Genomic DNA, 17,426 nt, shown 5'->3' with positions numbered 1-17,426 from the left:
TGAATTGGAATCACAACACAACTGAATTATGTATTGATATTAATATTAATACTACTGTAATAATTATTTTTAATTAAGTTCAAATTTCAGAAGCTTAGGGACTTCCATTGCATCAGTTTCCTTTACTGCAAACCAGAATTATTGCTGCCAACAAAACTGTTAGAAAATAACTACCAGTTGTCGTATTTATCAGTACTCGAAATTAGAAACAAAATTGGTAAAAGAAAATTCAACCTGACATGTAGAAAATCACTATAATCCGCTAGCATATGTAGTAATAGGTGAAAAATGGTTAGGTTTCACTCTTATTAGGGTATAATATGAAGTAAGCTGATTCGGACTATACATTAGAGTCACCTCAGAGCCAATTGACTGATCTCCTAAATTGAGACAACTCATCCTGCCTGAGGTTTTCCGTAGTTTTCGTAAGGCGCTAAGACATATCGGGATGAGTTCTAAAAGAAATGGGCTCCGAACTTACATCTTTCCTCATAAAAGTTTCGACATTTTTTCCCCGAAATTAAAGCCTTGGCTTTCGCACATTGCCTTCGGTACTTGGGGGCGAGTTTACTTGAGTGTCATTCGCACAGTGCAAGGGTTCGAATCACTTCTCTTGCGAGGACTGTGGCGTTCCATTCGATTTGTGGGTTTTTAACATCTTCGGCGATCTTGACCTGTTACTATTCTCTTCCCCCTCATGTGGCAGCTATTAGGTTTCGTCTATTTTCAGCTTTTCCCCTTCAGAATTCTCTAAAATTCCTTCAGTGGAACGGTAAAAACGGAGTGAGACAAGTGGCCTACAGGCTTCAGTTTTTCTGAGCTCCAAATTCCCTTGCAAGGACGCGTTTTCGCGTAACTTTTTAGTATTTCTCCTCCCATTTCCTCATTGACATTGAACACTGAATATAATATTGACCCTTATCCGGGTTTTATCCTGTAAAGATCTTGTGAAATTTATTTATTTACTTACTTTATTGCTAGTAAGTTTGAAATGAATACAAGTTAATACAATGTAAGATGAACTAGCCCACTCCTGAATGAGTAAGACTCGTGCTCAGGAGAGGATTCCAATACAGACAAAAATAAAATTAAAATTGAGAGTGAATACATATTAAAAAGTGTTTAATATGTTTAAACCCAAACTATAAATCAAATACAATTTTTTTTATTAATTTGGAGAGGATTCGTGGTTAAAATAATGTTAGAATAAAATTTGTTTAAGAATCTGGGACCTTGACTCGTGCTATGATAAAAAAACTGCAGTGGTTTTACATTTAGGTTCAGACAAACGCAGAGAATTCGTATTGTCAGTTCTATATTTATGTATATACCTTTCAAAGTTATTAAGATTTCTGTGAAAATATTTTAATAATATAAAATAATAAATTTGTTTAATGTTTAAAACTTTGAAATGTTTAAACAACAATTCAGTTGAGTAATCTTTCTGTTTTTTTTTAACAAATTTTTAATATTTTGTTCTGTAGTAAAATTAACGGATATAGGTTGAATTCATAATAATGATAATAATAATAATAATAATAATAATAATAATAATAATAATAATAATAATAAATTATTTTAGCTGGCAGAGTTAAGGCCGTAAGGCCTTCTCTTCCACTCAACCAGCAAAAAGTATACATACATATGTATGAACTTACAAAGAATTCAACAATTTGTTTTAGATAAGAGCTACATGTATACAAGAGTTATTTACGAATTAAACAATAAGATACTATTAACTATTAATTAAACACTGAAATACAAACTATGTAGCAGAATTAAGCTAAAATACATATAATTTAATAAGTTTATGTTTCGACATATTTCCTTCAAATACTTCGTTTGCAGTACTTCGTTTGCTTCTACCATCCTCTTTTCGCCATCGTCTCGTCTCGTTTCGTCTCAATAGCCATGGCATAAAGAATTACAAAAACCAATTAATTATTTTTTTGTATATTGGGCTACTCATGCTTTGGTTTGAGCCGGTTAGAAATTGTCTTGAAATAAATTGTATAAGAACTAAGCTATAGTTACTCAGAGTTAATGCAAGAGGTTGTTGAGTTCAGCACATTGTGATTCAGAAAGGAGATTGTATTAAACATGACACCTGAATAGCTTAATATTGTTATTTCATAAAGGGAGCGATGCCAAAGTACAAGATAGCTCGTTGCCGAGGCAAGGAAGGAAAAGAAAAAGAAGGGAGGGTCACGAATGTTAAGCGTAGCCCATACATCTCGCTGACGTTTAACACATCATTATTAATATCCCATAGCCTCAACTTCAGCCCGGAGATTTCTCCACCACTCAAGAAACAAAGATTCAATGAACGACTGGATCGTTTCATGAATATGTATGCTCAGAACCCGGTGGGCCGTGTCGCGGCGCGGTTGATAGTTTTACATTTCACTTGCAGGAAACCACACTGTTCCACATTCCAGTTGCCAAAATTTCTCTCAATTTCTCAACTACAGAAGTTGCTTATTTGCTAAGTTATTGAAGGCGTTATACGAACACAAACAGGAAACTGTGATGAATTAAGATCCTGTATTTTTTCTCTTGGTTTTGAAATTGATATTGGCATTATTTATTTATTTATTCATTCATAATGTTCTGCCCACGGACAGGTCTTTCACTGCAAACCCAGCTTTCTCCAATCTTTCCTATTTTCTGCCTCCCCCTTTGTCTCTGCATATGATCCATATATCTTAGGGTACGGCCACACGAGCTAAGTTTTCTGCGACAAATGTAGCTGGAATTATAGGGAGGATTGAGTTAAATGGAAGCGGCCACACGGAGCAGTAAATGTAGCAAGTTTGGCGCATCCCAAAGTCGTGTCGCAACTCGAATGGGTCCGGGTCCATTTTTTCTGCGACATTTACTGCTGTTGGGTGGCCACACGTAGCGACATGGGTGGCTACACGTGCAGCTACATTTATAGCAACTTTCTGCGACAAATGTAGCTGGAATTATAGACCGCATTGAGTTAAATGGAAGCGGCCACACGGAGCAGTAAGTGTAGCAAGTTTGGCTCCGTCTGACATGTTGGGTCTATTCGTGACCAATAATTTTCCAGCTTAAACGAATGAACATTGTTGTTAGTTACTGGGAATTTCTTATTATGAAATTCTCACGTAGCGACATTTAACGCAGTACTAGCAGTAATTGTAGCGCCCGTGTGGCCACCCATTTTGTGACAATTACGGCAGCTACATTTGTAGCAGAAAACCTGCGACAAATGCAGCTCGTGTGGCCGTACCCTTAATGTTGTCCATTATCTGATATCTTCTTCTGCCCCGAACTCTTCTCCCGTTCACCATTCCTTCCAGTGCATTTATTTATTACGGGCTAGATGCCCATCGAGTTCCGCGCCGTGGCGTCGCGGTCTAAGGCATCCTGCCTAGGACTCGCGTTACGGAATGCGCGCTGGTTCGAGTCCTCATGAGGGAAGAAATTTTCTCATGAAATTTCGGCCAGTGTATGGGACCGTGCCCACCCAGCATCGTGATGCACTTGGGGAGCTACGATAGGTAGCGAAATCGGTTGCGCATGCCAGCTATAACGGCTGGGAGGTTCATCGTGCTAACCACACGTTACCTCCATTTTGGTTGGATGATCGTCCACCTCTGCTTCGGCATGTGGGTGTGAGGCCAGCAGCCGGCTGGTCGGTCTAGGCCCTTCACGGGCTGTAGCGCCACGGATTATTATTATTATTATTATTATTATTATTATTATTATTATTATTATTATAGATGCCCATCGAAGTACTTTCTTCACATAAATAAAAATGAACAACTGAACTTATAATTAATTATTGATGATTTACATGAGAGGGAGTTATAAAATAGAAATACAGCCTACAATTCGTTAACAATAGAAATAAAATAAATGAAAACATAAAACAGAGATATGGCTTGTAAATCTTATAATGAAATCTGAGAAGAATTGAGAATACATATTTTTCTCCCTTATTTTTAAAATTATTAATTAATTAATTCACTCACTCACTCACTCACTCACTCACTCACTCACTCACTCACTCACTCACTCACTCACTCACTCACTCACTCACTCATTCAGTCGTTCGTTTTTTCGTTCGTTCATCCATCCATCCATCCATCCATCCATCCATCCATCCATTCATTCATATTCATTCATTCAACCCATAGTTCGGAGTTGGCACCCTCTAGAGGAGGTTTCAGTACCTAATATGAGTTTAGTTACACTTATTTGCCGACAAGGCACAGAGGGACAAGTGGTAAGCTCATCGTCTCAAACGCCACTTAAGAACATGAGAGAGAAGAAATTTAGTCCAGAGGCTCTAATTTAGGCTTGGACGTCTTTAATATGTCGGAAAACTCCCACACTGTACAGTACACGCGAAGGACTTGCGCTCCGGATGTTTGCGTCCTGAAAAATCCATTACTCCAGCCGGATTTAAACCCGCAACTCTTATGTCTAGAGCAGCTGTGGGCATTTGATGCGGCAAGCGGCAGCTTACGTCATACTTTTGCAGAAGCAGTTCCAGCATAGACAAGTAGTTGTAACTGGCGATCAGCATGTCTGTTTCCAAATCATTGAACGTAAAGAGTGCAGCAAAACGAATATTTTTGAAATTGTGTTGGCGTTATAGAAAACCAAATCGGAATTTGAAACTAATTACGTGTAATATATTTTTCTGCAGTAAGTGCAGAAGTGCTACTGGCATTTCACAAAAGAGAACTAAATTTTGAGATGTTAAGAATTTATATTTATCCTCTATTGTTTTTTAAAATTGATATTGGCGTTTTATAAAAGAACAAACAGCAATTTGAGCTGAATTAAGAATCTAGTTTTCTTTTGCCATATTTTTAAATAGATATTGGTAGATATTAAAAAAATTAACTATAAATGAAGGAAGAATATGTTTTTCTTATTTATTAAGACTTAAACCACCTACAACCTTCATTTAAACAATTTTAAACACATTTGTAATCAGAATTGAACTAAATCCATTTGAGGTATGAAAATATACATTCTAAAGACGTGAAATAGCCAATTTTTTTTTTGAAAAATTTTCATGATTTTCAGTGCAGTCTCCCCTTAACAGTTAAATATGTTAGTTATTGTGCCTTAGAAACAACAGTTGTAGTAGTAACCTACATTGTTATTATAATAGATTTTCTTTCACTGAAACATTAACCTATTTTTAATATTCTTTTTAGAAATTTCAATCATTGTCCCTATTTAAACATTACGCAATAGAGAGAGACATAGCGGGATTCGCATAAAAACGATGCATCTTAATCTGATACAACACGAAACATCACAATGACAACGGATTACGTCCATGCACTAAGCTGGTTTCGAACCCATGACCGTGGCTTCCACACACCATTAAAGCTGAGTAGGCCACCTTTATCATTGTCGAAATTTTAATGTTGACACCTTCAAATGGTATAGGTGGGAAGGTAAGATCTGATCCAGACACTGGCATGCGCAGTAGGATGAAATCAAACCAAGATGACATCATGGACAAGCTCGTCAGGGCATGTGAGTTGATACATGCCGTTTGAAAACATTTAACCTCGAGCGTGCAAGATTTATTTAAAGTAATGAAATTCGAGTGCAGTAATCGAGTTGTAATTTGCGCAGTGTTTAAAAGGCTTCGCCTATAAATCAACAAATCTAAATATTGATAACAGAGATTAGCTTAAGAAACTGAAACCATCATAACCTTCGATTTCACTTCCAAAGAATGCAAGAAAAGCATACAGACTGTGGGTATTTTATATCTTCCTACTTTGCAAAGGAAACAGATAGAAAGAAGAGGCAACTCAGTGAGAGCAAGATCACTGCACGTGTCTGCTATACTCCTGGTGTCAAGCAGACACTGATGATGTTATAATAAAGATAGTAGTGTGTAATGTTCTCAGCAGTTACATACTAACACAAAAAACTGCCTTATTTTAAATGAGTAGTATAGTATTCGTTTCCCTCCTTCATCTCACTAATGATTCTCCTCTTTAGTGGCCGGCGGAGGAAAGGCAGTACTTCCCCTCTGCGCGTGTTTGCATCAGATCTTCTTTTCCGACCTGTACATTGAAGGTGATTAACCAAAGCGATTTATTAAAAATTAAGAAAACACCAGATGGAAGAGGAGTGGAAATAGGGACGATATAGTACAAATTAATGAACAGTGCACTTACCCAACTCTGAACTTAGTGACGCATGGCCAGTCCTCACCAACTCCTTGTATGGCACAGCTTCTGTAACGACAGAACAACAATGACTTAAGCATTATAAGCATTGTGATATGAGAATACGAAACTACGTAACTTATTTTACGAGTACACTACTTCGGAGTGAAGTAAAGCAAAGCGAAGGGAGGGTTCAATATTGCATTGGTATTAGAAAACATTTTGAAAAATTTTCTCTTAAGGTGTAATGAAATTGATAATCATTTGATGGCACGTCACTAAATCCCAACATTAGTCCTGCCGAAATGAAATATGTTGTGTGAAAAGTCTTCCTCTAATGGCGAACTGTGAACGGATTTGTGCCAAATATATAGAATTATTTAAAAGTCAGGACGCTTTCAGAATGCTGAAACGTAGTTGAAAGTAAAGTTAATATAAATAAAATCTCGAATTAGCGCACAATAGAATACTAAAAGTCACTCCTATTACAGGCCATAAAAACCTACGGAACGGAAGATTCAGCTTCCAACCTCTTCAGACAATTGGACGGAGTTTCGCAATAACAGACCAACTGACAATTGAAAAAATGAGGTATTTGCGCAGATCTGTTGATGGCACCATTATTTAACTCAGAAAAAATCAAGAATGAGATATCTGAATTTTGCTGCTATTTATAAGCAAAAAATCGTTTATTGCATAAAATTCATTTATTTATTTTGCTTTGGAATATTAATTCAGCTGCTGGTCTCTTATTAAAAATCGGTTAGCCTTTTTTACTATTATTTGTGCTATTTTTGTAATAGTATGAATGTTTCTTGAATGAAATGTTTTATAAAAACAGATTTATTTCAATGACCAGTATCACGAAACAGGTTTTTGGCGCTTGGTCTATTATTGCTTAACTCCGTTCAATTGTCATTAATGGTAGAAGGGATGTCAATCCTTCGTGTTCGCCGCTTGTATCTTCAAGGAAATCATCCCTGGTACTCATTCCTGTTAGTGGTGTAGGGTCTATTGAGGATATTGCAATAGCGGATAAATCTAAACGGCCTCGTTTGTGACTTTACACCTCACTTGACGATGTGTCAGAGGAAGAACAATTGTTTGTATACATCTGAAGTCTGACTAGAGTAATATGTAGCTAGTCAGCGATGTATGCAATGGAGAGAGAAAGGAACTGGCCACCCTAACCCATTATCTTCTGGCTTGGTTTCCTCATGAGGGATGCCTTATCGGTGTCACTTATGAGGTTCAAACCTGTATTCGGTTAATTGACCAAACAACAAGATAAATCTAGGTTTAAAAAATAAATATAAATAATAGATAGAATACAGATATAAGTAGCTGGACTACGTAAAGCGTTTGAAAGACGAGAGTCTAAAATATCCTTTTATATAGAGTGTCTCGAAAATGATAATAAAAAATTTAGGGATCAGAAGTAAAAACGAAGAGAAGCAAAAACGTTCCAGCAAACATAGGTCCGCAAATTAACCGTTTACGAGATAACGCTGGTTATCTGGTTGGGGCCGCCAGTGTACCTAGCGCCAGAATAGGATAAAGCGGCAATATTCATGCTTCGTACGTATGCAGCACTCTCCCCATCCCAATTTCCTTCTAAGTCTGAGATAATATCTAAACATACGATATGATGAACGGTGGATTGGTAGAGGATGACCTGTACCTAGATCACCGGATTTAAATATTTTGGACTTTTGTGTATGGGGTGATGCAAGAAGTATAGTTCACACAACAGACATCACCACACCTGAAGAATTGCAGCATCGGATTTTAGATCCCTTCTAGGAAACGAAGAATTTCCCAGGATTGCTCGAGCGCATTCGCGAGTCTTTGCGGAGAAGACTACATAGACTGAAGCATTTAAGTGCATGGTCAGAATTTTGAACGTCTGCTGTAAAATTCTTCATTTAACATGTTCATACTGTGCTGTACCTTGTTCATTTACAAACTTCATTGTTGTTCATACAAAAAGTATTTTTTTTTTTGTATAAGTTTAATCACATTTCTGTGGTGTTGAAGCCCAAAATTATGAATTTTACTGTCTCATGATTGATAAATGAATAATCACTTCGTGATTCAAGACGGCGCTCATCCCGTCGGATCCCGGCCACTTAGTCACTCGTAATGAGTGCACCTCTGTACATAGTTCGTTGGACATTGTGCCACTGTCACATATTCTGTGACACAGTGCATGAGGGTAGGCCACCAAAGGGAAAACTGAGAGGTAGAACTTAAACTGCTGGGATTCGATCCGGCATCGGAACTGGAATCTGGTGTGGCTAAAGCGTCAGCACATAGAGATAGAGCTGAAAATCCGGGTTCGAGTCCCGGTGCCGGAGAGAATTTTTCTCTGTTCTATCCATCCTTCATCATATGAATAACTTTGTCACTGCTTTCGTTGGAATTAGCAGGCCTACTTAGTATTTAGCGAGCTCCAACCAGCACAAAATGGCATTATGTCGTAAACTATTAATTTGTGGACCCATGTTTACTGAAACGTTTTTGCTTCTCTTCGTTTTTACTTCTCATCCCTAAACTTTTGACCATCACTTTTGAAACATCCTATATAAACCAAGAGGTAAAAGAAATAACCTGAGAAATACGAAAGATTAAAAGAGCCAAATTGGAGGCAACGAGCTAACGTTCAAAGGGTGAAAAAGAGGAAGAAAAAAGAAGGAACTCTCACAGGATGTCAGGGGTCGAACTCCGCCCCTTTTGGTGAAAACCCGTCAGGTAACTGAGCTAAAGCTGGGCCCTTTAAAGGAAAGTACTGTACTCTGAAGGATCAGACAAGTAATTAGAAGAAGTACTGTTAAGGAATAAGCGCAAAAAAGGAACGGAAAGAGAAATTGATTTGTCATCTGATAAATGTGTTATTTAATGACTGCAAACGTGCTTTTGACACCGAGAAGTATTTGTGTGGACCGGCGGGAAGGAAGTCAATTAGGAGCCACGACTGCTTTGTGAGAGACGCCGCCTATCGCCGAGCAAACTTGAATTTTATGGCGGATTTATAGTCGGATATACAGGCCATAAAATAATTTTCTGCCCGTATTATTTCTTCCTCTCTCCTCTTTCCGCCGTCTTATGTGGTTTGACAGCTCATGAATACATAATATCATATAATTGAGGTACATCATAACATTATACCTTAATTATACCATTTTAAAACGTCCAGTAATTTAAATAACCGTCGCGGCTCATGAGGCAGCGTTTCCAGCGGACCCACAATTAGATTCACGGCAGACAGGAGACTTACTTTCTTTCCATAGGAAATAGTTGTGTGTTATTCGGTCTGTGTTTACCTCTTCATCTGGACCGATGGCTTTGAGCCATACTTGTTAATGTCCTGTATTGCTTACTCACTTTCATAAGCATATCCAGAAAAAAAAATCGTGATAGGTTTATCGGAGAGACGGCCGCAAGTTTTAAGGCTGGTTCACAATAAACCGGAAACGGAAAGACAACAAGAACGAGAACGGAGATAATGCTAAAATAAATGTATTTAAATGTGAGCATTCACAATCAACGAGAAGTTTGCCGGAGACCGGGAACAGGAATATGAAAATTAATTGTAAATGCTCACATTTAAATACATTTATTTTAACAATATTTCCGTTCTCGTTCTCGTTGTAGTTTCCATTCCCGGTTTATTGTGGACCAGCCTTTATTCGTGAATATGTCGCTGACAGTTGCTGTTAAGGTAAACGTCAGCAGTGGCAACGCTTTTTAATATCGATATCAGGCATAACAGAGGAAGAAACACTGCACTAGTGCACTCGCTCGCGACTTGCTCGTCCGATCTGACGCACGGCTTTGAGGTTTTGCCCTACGCTCTCTACAACAGGTGTGCACAAACGGCACTCATTGAGCGCGGGAGAGCCGTCTAACAGCTAGCCGGAAAGGTACGTCGGAATGACGTAGGTCTGCTATAGGTAGAGGATAATCCACGCAGCTATCTGGTGTAGTGTGTATTATCAGTAGCTGTTTCACTTTGCCTATCTACTGCTACATAATGGAGGAATCTGAAAGACGTAAAAGTGATCATCAGGCAAATTCTTTCAATATAGCATGCGAAAATGCTTATTTTTTCACAGCAGCTGGGGTTAATGCTTATCTGCCACAAAAGTTTGAAGGAAAGAGGAAATCATAATATAACGCATCATTACTGGTCCACACATAGAGATACGATGGTTTTGTTGGTGAAGATCGCAGTAAAAAGGTTCAGGAGTTGAAAGTTGCATTATTACATGAGGTAGGGTACGTACAATTTAAATATCTCTCTTCGGGGATAGACCAGCTCATTGTTCATATGTTGAATAAATTACAGGATTTCAGTCGTAAATACACTTTTCGTAAGTCAGTTTCGGGAAGGTAATATGGCTCACTTTCCAACGATAGAAACTGCTCGTGATGAAGCCATGTTAAACGATTATGTGCAAATATTAACTTAAATTCAAAATGAATTTAATTATAGGTTCCAAGATCTTGTCTTAATTGGAAAGAAGTTTAAAGTTATCACAATAAATTCCTTCAACACTGGTTGAAACAGTGTCATACGATTTACAGCTTGAACATTGATCTTCAATGTTGCCTAAGGGCTAAAGACAGTTTGAATAGTACTACTAGTTTGCTTGAGTTTTACAAGACTAAACCTCAGCAATAATATCCACGACTACACAAGATGGCTGTGAAAATGATTGCTACGTTTGGCTCAACATTTATATTTGTGAGCAACTGTTTTCTATTATCAACTTTAATAAAGGCAGACATCGAACATCTTTAACTGATGTTTCATTACGATCAGTACTGTTCCTTTCAGCTTCCAGCAGCATAAAACCCCGTTTTGATGTACTGATAAATAAAAATATAACAAAATGATATTGTATATTTAAGTAGCTATAGAGTTTCTATTATTCCTGTAAAATAAATATTTCTTTATTAATTCATAATAGTCTAAGATAGTTTTGTGAACACTGAACGGGAATTCATTTCATGAACACTCATACTAGTACTTCTGTGTTTATTTTGTACGAGATCACCCCTTCTTCCAGTCCACCCTTATACAGAGCGCAGCCAATATCTATATTCCGCTCTCGAGCTGTGAGCCGACTCGGAGAGAGCAAATCTTGAGCAGGCCTGCTCTACAACATTGAGCATTGCTTTTAGGCACACCGACCGATTCATAGCGATGTCCTCTGTCATCCTGATGCCGTTTCATCTATTTCGTCTCTACTTTTTGAGAGACAATCTTCGACTAAAACTGTCGCAAGAGTGATATCCTTGGGGGCAATGAATTACTAAGTAATTTTCTCGTTGCTTTCTTGACATGAATGTAATTAATGGAGCAATGGTGAAATTATGGTGGAACACGGAAGTTATCCATGAAAATCTGTCATCAGATACCGTCATTTTTCACCACAAATTCCATTTCGACTCACCGAGATTTAAACCCGAATTTCCAGAGTAAAAAGCCGATGGCTTAGCCGTTCGACTAAGGACGAGCTGTTTAATAAGAACAGCTCTGCTGAAAGCTGGAAGACAAATAGCCGTGGACCTCTGGGTATGTAAAATAAATGACTACATTCCTCTTGAGAGTCGGAAGTGAAGACGGCAACAACGTGCAGTGTGCAGCGAGCCATTTAAGCAGGGCAGAACTGAAATGATACGTTGCGAATTGGATACACAATTAAAGTTACACAGAATTAGGATGGATTGCATACACAGCTGTTAGAAATCAGAACATGACGTAACTCGGAGCTGGAGTGATCACTGAGGCATGGGCATTCTCTTCAAAAAGCTTTCACCACCGCCTTGGAGATGTACTCTTCAAATTTATATGTTCTCTATTAAGAATGTTAATTAAAAACTTTCCCATCGAATATATTACATCAACCTATGAGGTAATGACTTCAGAATACGTCGTTGATTGCTCACATTATTTAAAAATATGGAAAGCGAGCTTTCATCTGTCGTATACACTGACCTACGAGTCGAATGAAGACGTTAACGAAATGACCTTGTCGTCCAGCTTTATTTTTATTTTTTCCTTCCTTCTTTCTTACTTACTTACTTACAAATGGCTTTTAAGGAACCCGAAGATTCATTGCCGCCCTCACATAAGCCCGCCATCGGTCCCTATCCTGTGCAAGATTAAGCCAGTCTCTATCATCATACCCCACCTCCCTCAAATCCATTTTAATATTATCCTCCCATCTACGTCTCGGCCTCCCTAAAGGTCTTTTTCCCTCCGGTCTCCCAACTAACACTCTATATGCATTTCTGGATTCGCCCATACGTGCTACATGCCCTGCCCATCTCAAACGTCTGGATTTCAAGTTCCTAATTATGTCAGGTGAAGAATACAATGCGTGCAGTTCTGTGTTGTGTAACTTTCTCCATTCTCCTGTAACTTCATCCCGCTTAGCCCCAAATATTTTCCTAAGCACCTTATTCTCAAAAACCCTTAACCTATGTTCCTCTCTCAGAGTGAGAGTCCAAGTTTCACAGCCATATAGAAGAACCGGTAATATAACTGTTTTATAAATTCTAACTTTCAGATTTTTGGACAGCAGACTGGATGATAAGAGCTTCTCAACCGAATAATAACACGCATTTCCCATATTTATTCTGCGTTTAATTTCCTCCCGAGTGTCATTTATATTTGTTACTGTTGCTCCAAGATATTTGAATTTTTCCACCTCTTCGAAGGATAAATCTCCAATATTTATATTTCCATTTCGTACAATATTCCCGTCACGAGACATAATCATATACTTTGTCTTTTCGGGATTTACTTCCAAACCGATCGCTTTACTTGCTTCAAGTAAAATTTCCGTGTTTTCCCTAACCGTTTGTGTATTTTCTCCTAACATATTCACGTCATCTGCATAGACAAGAAGCTGATGTAGCCCGTTCAATTCCAAACCCTGCCTGTTATCCTGAACTTTCCTAATGGCATATTCTAAAGCGAAGTTAAAAAGTAAAGGTGATAGTGCATCTCCCTGCTTTAGCCCGCAGTGAATTGGAAAAGCATCAGATAGAAACTGACCTATACGGACTCTGCTGTATGTTTCACTGAGACACATTTTAATTAATCGAACTAGTTTCTTGGGAATACCAAATTCAATAAGAATATCATATAATACTTCCCTCTTAACCGAGTCATAAGCCTTTTTGAAATCTATGAATAACTGATGTACTGTACCCTTATACTCCCATTTTTTCTCCATTATCTGCCGAATACAAAAAATCTGATCAATAGTCGATCTATTACGCCGAAAACCGCACTGATGATCCCCAATAATTTCATCTACGTACGGAGTTAATCTCCTCAAAAGAATATTGGACAAAATTTTGTACGACGTCAACAAAAGTGATATTCCTCGAAAGTTGCCACAGTTGGTTTTGTCCCCCTTTTTAAAAATAGGTACAATTATGGACTCCTTCCATTGTTCTGGTACAATTTCCTTTTCCCAAATAGCAAGTACAAGTTTATAAATTTCGCTATATAATGCACTTCCACCCTCTTGTATTAATTCTGCTGGAATTTGATCGATACCTGGAGACTTGTACTTTTTCAGATTTTCTATCGCAATTTCGACTTCTGAAAGCGTGGGTTCGGGTATAAATGGCTCAGCAGTTTGTATTTCAATTTCTTCCCGATCATTTCTATTTGGCCTATGTACATTTAGTAGTTGCGCAAAATAGTTTTTCCATCTGTTTAGGATTGATGGAGAGTCTGCAAGCAAGTCACCATTCTCATCCTTGATCACGTTTACCCTTGGCTGATATCCGTTCTTAAATTCCTTTATACCCTTATATAAATCTCGAATGTTTTTATTCTTACTATTTGTTTCTACCTCATTCAGTTTTTCCTTCAAGTAACCTCTCTTTTTATTCCTAAGTGTACGACTTGCTTCCCGTCTTTCATTGAAATAATTATCTCTCTTCTCCTCAACTGGATCCTGTAAGAATTTCAATTTTGCCTGTTTCCTTCTTTCTACTACCATGCAACAATCTTCATCAAACCACGGTTTCTTTTTCTTAGTTTCATAATAACCTATGCTCTGCTCAGCTGCAATTTTGATACTATCTCTGATATTTTCCCACACGCTATTAACATCTAATTCTTTCTCAACTTCGTCGGAACTTTCTAAAGTGGCAAACCTATTCGAAATTTCGACCTGATAATTTTGCTTAGCTTCCTCGTCCTTTAATTTCAAAATATTGAATTTAGTAATATTAACTTGTTGCTCTACTCGCTTGGCTACTGATAATCTTTCTCTTAATTCTCCAATCACCAAATAATGGTCAGAATTACAGTCTGCACCCCTGAAAGTTCGAATATCTACTATACTAGTATGTCTCCGTTTATCTATCAAGATGTGATCTATTTGGTTGTGTGTCAATCCATCTGGAGAAGTCCAAGTATATTTATGTATATCCTTATGGGGGAATGTTGTACTTTTGACAATTAAATTTTTCGATGTGGCAAAGTTGACTAATCTAACTCCATTGTCACTACTAATTGCGTGTAGGCTCTCTTTTCCAATAGTTGGTCTAAAAATATCCTCCCGTCCTACTTTAGCGTTGAAATCCCCCAATAAAATTTTCATATGATATCTAGGGAACTGATCAAAAGTATGTTCCAATTCCTCATAGAAGCTATCCTTTATATAGTCGTCTTTCTCTTCTGTAGGGGCGTGAGCATTTATAACTATGATGTCGCACCATCTACCCTTAAGTACTAAATATGATAACCTGTCACTGATAAATTCGACCTTTTTTACTGCTGATTTTATTCTTTTATGTACAAAGAATCCTGTTCCTAATTGGTGATTATTGTTTCCTTCCCCATAATACAACAAGTAATCTCCTATTTGTGATATGCCATTCCCATCTAACCTAACCTCTTGTACTCCTACGAAGTCTATTCTATATCTAGCTAGTTCTTTTGCTACTAATGTTACCCCTCCTGTTCTATAAAGACTAGTTACGTTCCAAGTGCCAAATCTCAAAACCTTATTCCTTTGCTGTGGTCGTGCCAGAGAATCAGTCCTATTCCGAGGCTTATTGTAGGAATTCGTAACAAGCTGTTTTTTACGGTGATGGGTTGTTAGCCCTTCGCCCAACCCCCAAGCTGGAGGACCACCCCTTATCGGCTGTCCACGACTGCTTATTCAATATATTCGCAGCTACCCTCCATATCTGGAGGCCGTCTCCTCTATCCGCAACCTGAGGACGCGCCATGCCGTGGTGATAGGGACCCACCATACATGGCCTTCCTTCTTTCTACTGTATTTTATTCATTTTCTCCTGTCTCTTTTATTTATTTTTTAATATATTTATTAAGTTTAATCTTCTGCTTCTTCTTTAGAACTTCATAGATCAACTGAAAAGATGAACAAAATCGCCTTTTTTGTTTTCCTTCTTCTACTGTATTATTTTCCTCTTTTTTCGTTTCAGATTAATATTAAAACGTACATATTGGTAAATTAAAATATCTCTTTTAATTATTCTTAAGTATGTATCATGATCGCCATATGCGCAGTGTTAAACGAAGTTATCGCTTGATTAATATTATGTCTTATTAGTATTATATCTTAGAAGATTTTTTCGACATCCTAAGAACAATACACACGATACGTCTAAAGGGAAATTGTAAGTTTCTGAAACCTTTCAAGATCCCGCGTCTTTAATTAAGTCTACTGTTTAGATATTAAGATCTATTCCATTCTCGACCATTCTGTTTTGTTATAATTATTTGATTTTTAACTCGTGTTACATTTTATTCTCTTCCATTCAGTTCCATTTAACTCTGATCTATTACTATATATTCTGTTCTATTCTAATATGTATATCACATCCTGCTCTATTCTACTTTATCTGTTCTATGCTATTACATTCTATTCTGTTACTGTAGGCTATATTCTGTTTTATCACAATTTACTCTATTTTGTTAGATTCCTATTCTATTACGCCGAAAACGGTTGTGAAATTACGGGAAAAGGTACTGGCTTTCTTTCACCAACTGCCAAAACCCCTATTTGCGAACATTTTTGAGAATCTACGAGAACTTTAGGAATATCGAATAGAAAATACGGGCAGCATTTTATACGCGTGTTTTATAAAACAAGGCATCATCATTAAACATGAAATCTTGTTTTCGAAAGATATGTTTATGTTCCAGTTTATAGGTTACTAGGTATATAAAAGTGCAGTATCTATTTTCAATACCGTCATTTCCCATAACTATAGTCTGGAACACAACTGTGGTCCACGATCAACCATTCAAATTTTGTACTCCATAACGTAGTACCTCGTTTATCTATATTTTTGCTGTATTGTAGTTTGAAGTCAAATCACTGCAGCTATCTACGAACGGTCTATGTTACATCTACATTGTTCTTTGAATGGTTGTATCATGGATCATAGTTGTGTTCCAGGATCATAGTTATGGGAAATGACAATACTGTTTGTTTTGACGAACACTGCGTATACCGAAACCGTGAACCGAAAGTAACATAATTATTTTCAGGAGTTATTCTTTGAAATATTCCAAACAAAAATGTTCCATAAAATGTTGCTAGTTTTTGCTTCCTTTCCGAGATAAAAATTATTTTATATGAAACGTTTCATTGCGTGTTTTGGGAAAGCCGTTGATTTAATTCTCAATATGCTCAGTCAATTTAAGAGAGCAGTGTATTATGATAGTAAATGGTTGAAAGAATTTTAATTTTGTCCTTTAAATATGCAGAAATTTGATCCCTACAAACGTAACATTTTAAAATTTCTTTGCAGAACGAAAAGTTATATTTTTTCAGATCAAATTTTTGTAGATTTAAAGGATAAAACTAAAATTCTTTCAATTATTTATTATCATAATATGCTGCTATCTTAAATTGATTGAGCACATTGGGAATTAAATCAATAGCTTTCCCAAAGCATGCTATGAATTGTCTCATATCAAATAATTTTTATCTCTGAGAGGAAGCAAAAACGAGCAAAATTGTATTAAACTTTTTGTTTGAAATATCCCAAAGAATAACCCCCTGAAATTAATTATATTACTTACGGTTGACTCTGTATACTTAAAGATGAAGCCTGTGGAGAGTTCTGAATTTTTTAAAACATTCCACGCCATAAATAATCTTGATAATAATGAATCTTATACGAGTAAAATACGCATTCTATGAAAACATAATTTATTATAACATTCAAGGTAAATAC

General features: G+C 37.1%; 1 protein-coding gene across 1 annotated transcript in view; it reads right to left on the bottom strand.

The window, feature by feature from the left end:
* LOC138696574 (uncharacterized) overlaps positions 1-17,426 on the bottom strand; it is a 262,429-nt gene that overhangs the window by 104,045 nt on the left and 140,958 nt on the right. Inside the window, exon 2 of the mRNA XM_069821705.1 lies at positions 6,186-6,245. Coding sequence (XP_069677806.1) covers positions 6,186-6,245 — 60 coding nt within the window. The remainder of the gene's footprint in view (positions 1-6,185; positions 6,246-17,426) is intronic.

Source organism: Periplaneta americana, chromosome 3 (genome assembly GCF_040183065.1).
Source record: "Periplaneta americana isolate PAMFEO1 chromosome 3, P.americana_PAMFEO1_priV1, whole genome shotgun sequence".
Lineage (NCBI taxonomy): Eukaryota > Metazoa > Arthropoda > Insecta > Blattodea > Blattidae > Periplaneta > Periplaneta americana.
The sequence above is the reverse complement of the archived record's forward strand: the minus strand, read 5'-3'. Positions and strand labels throughout refer to the sequence as shown.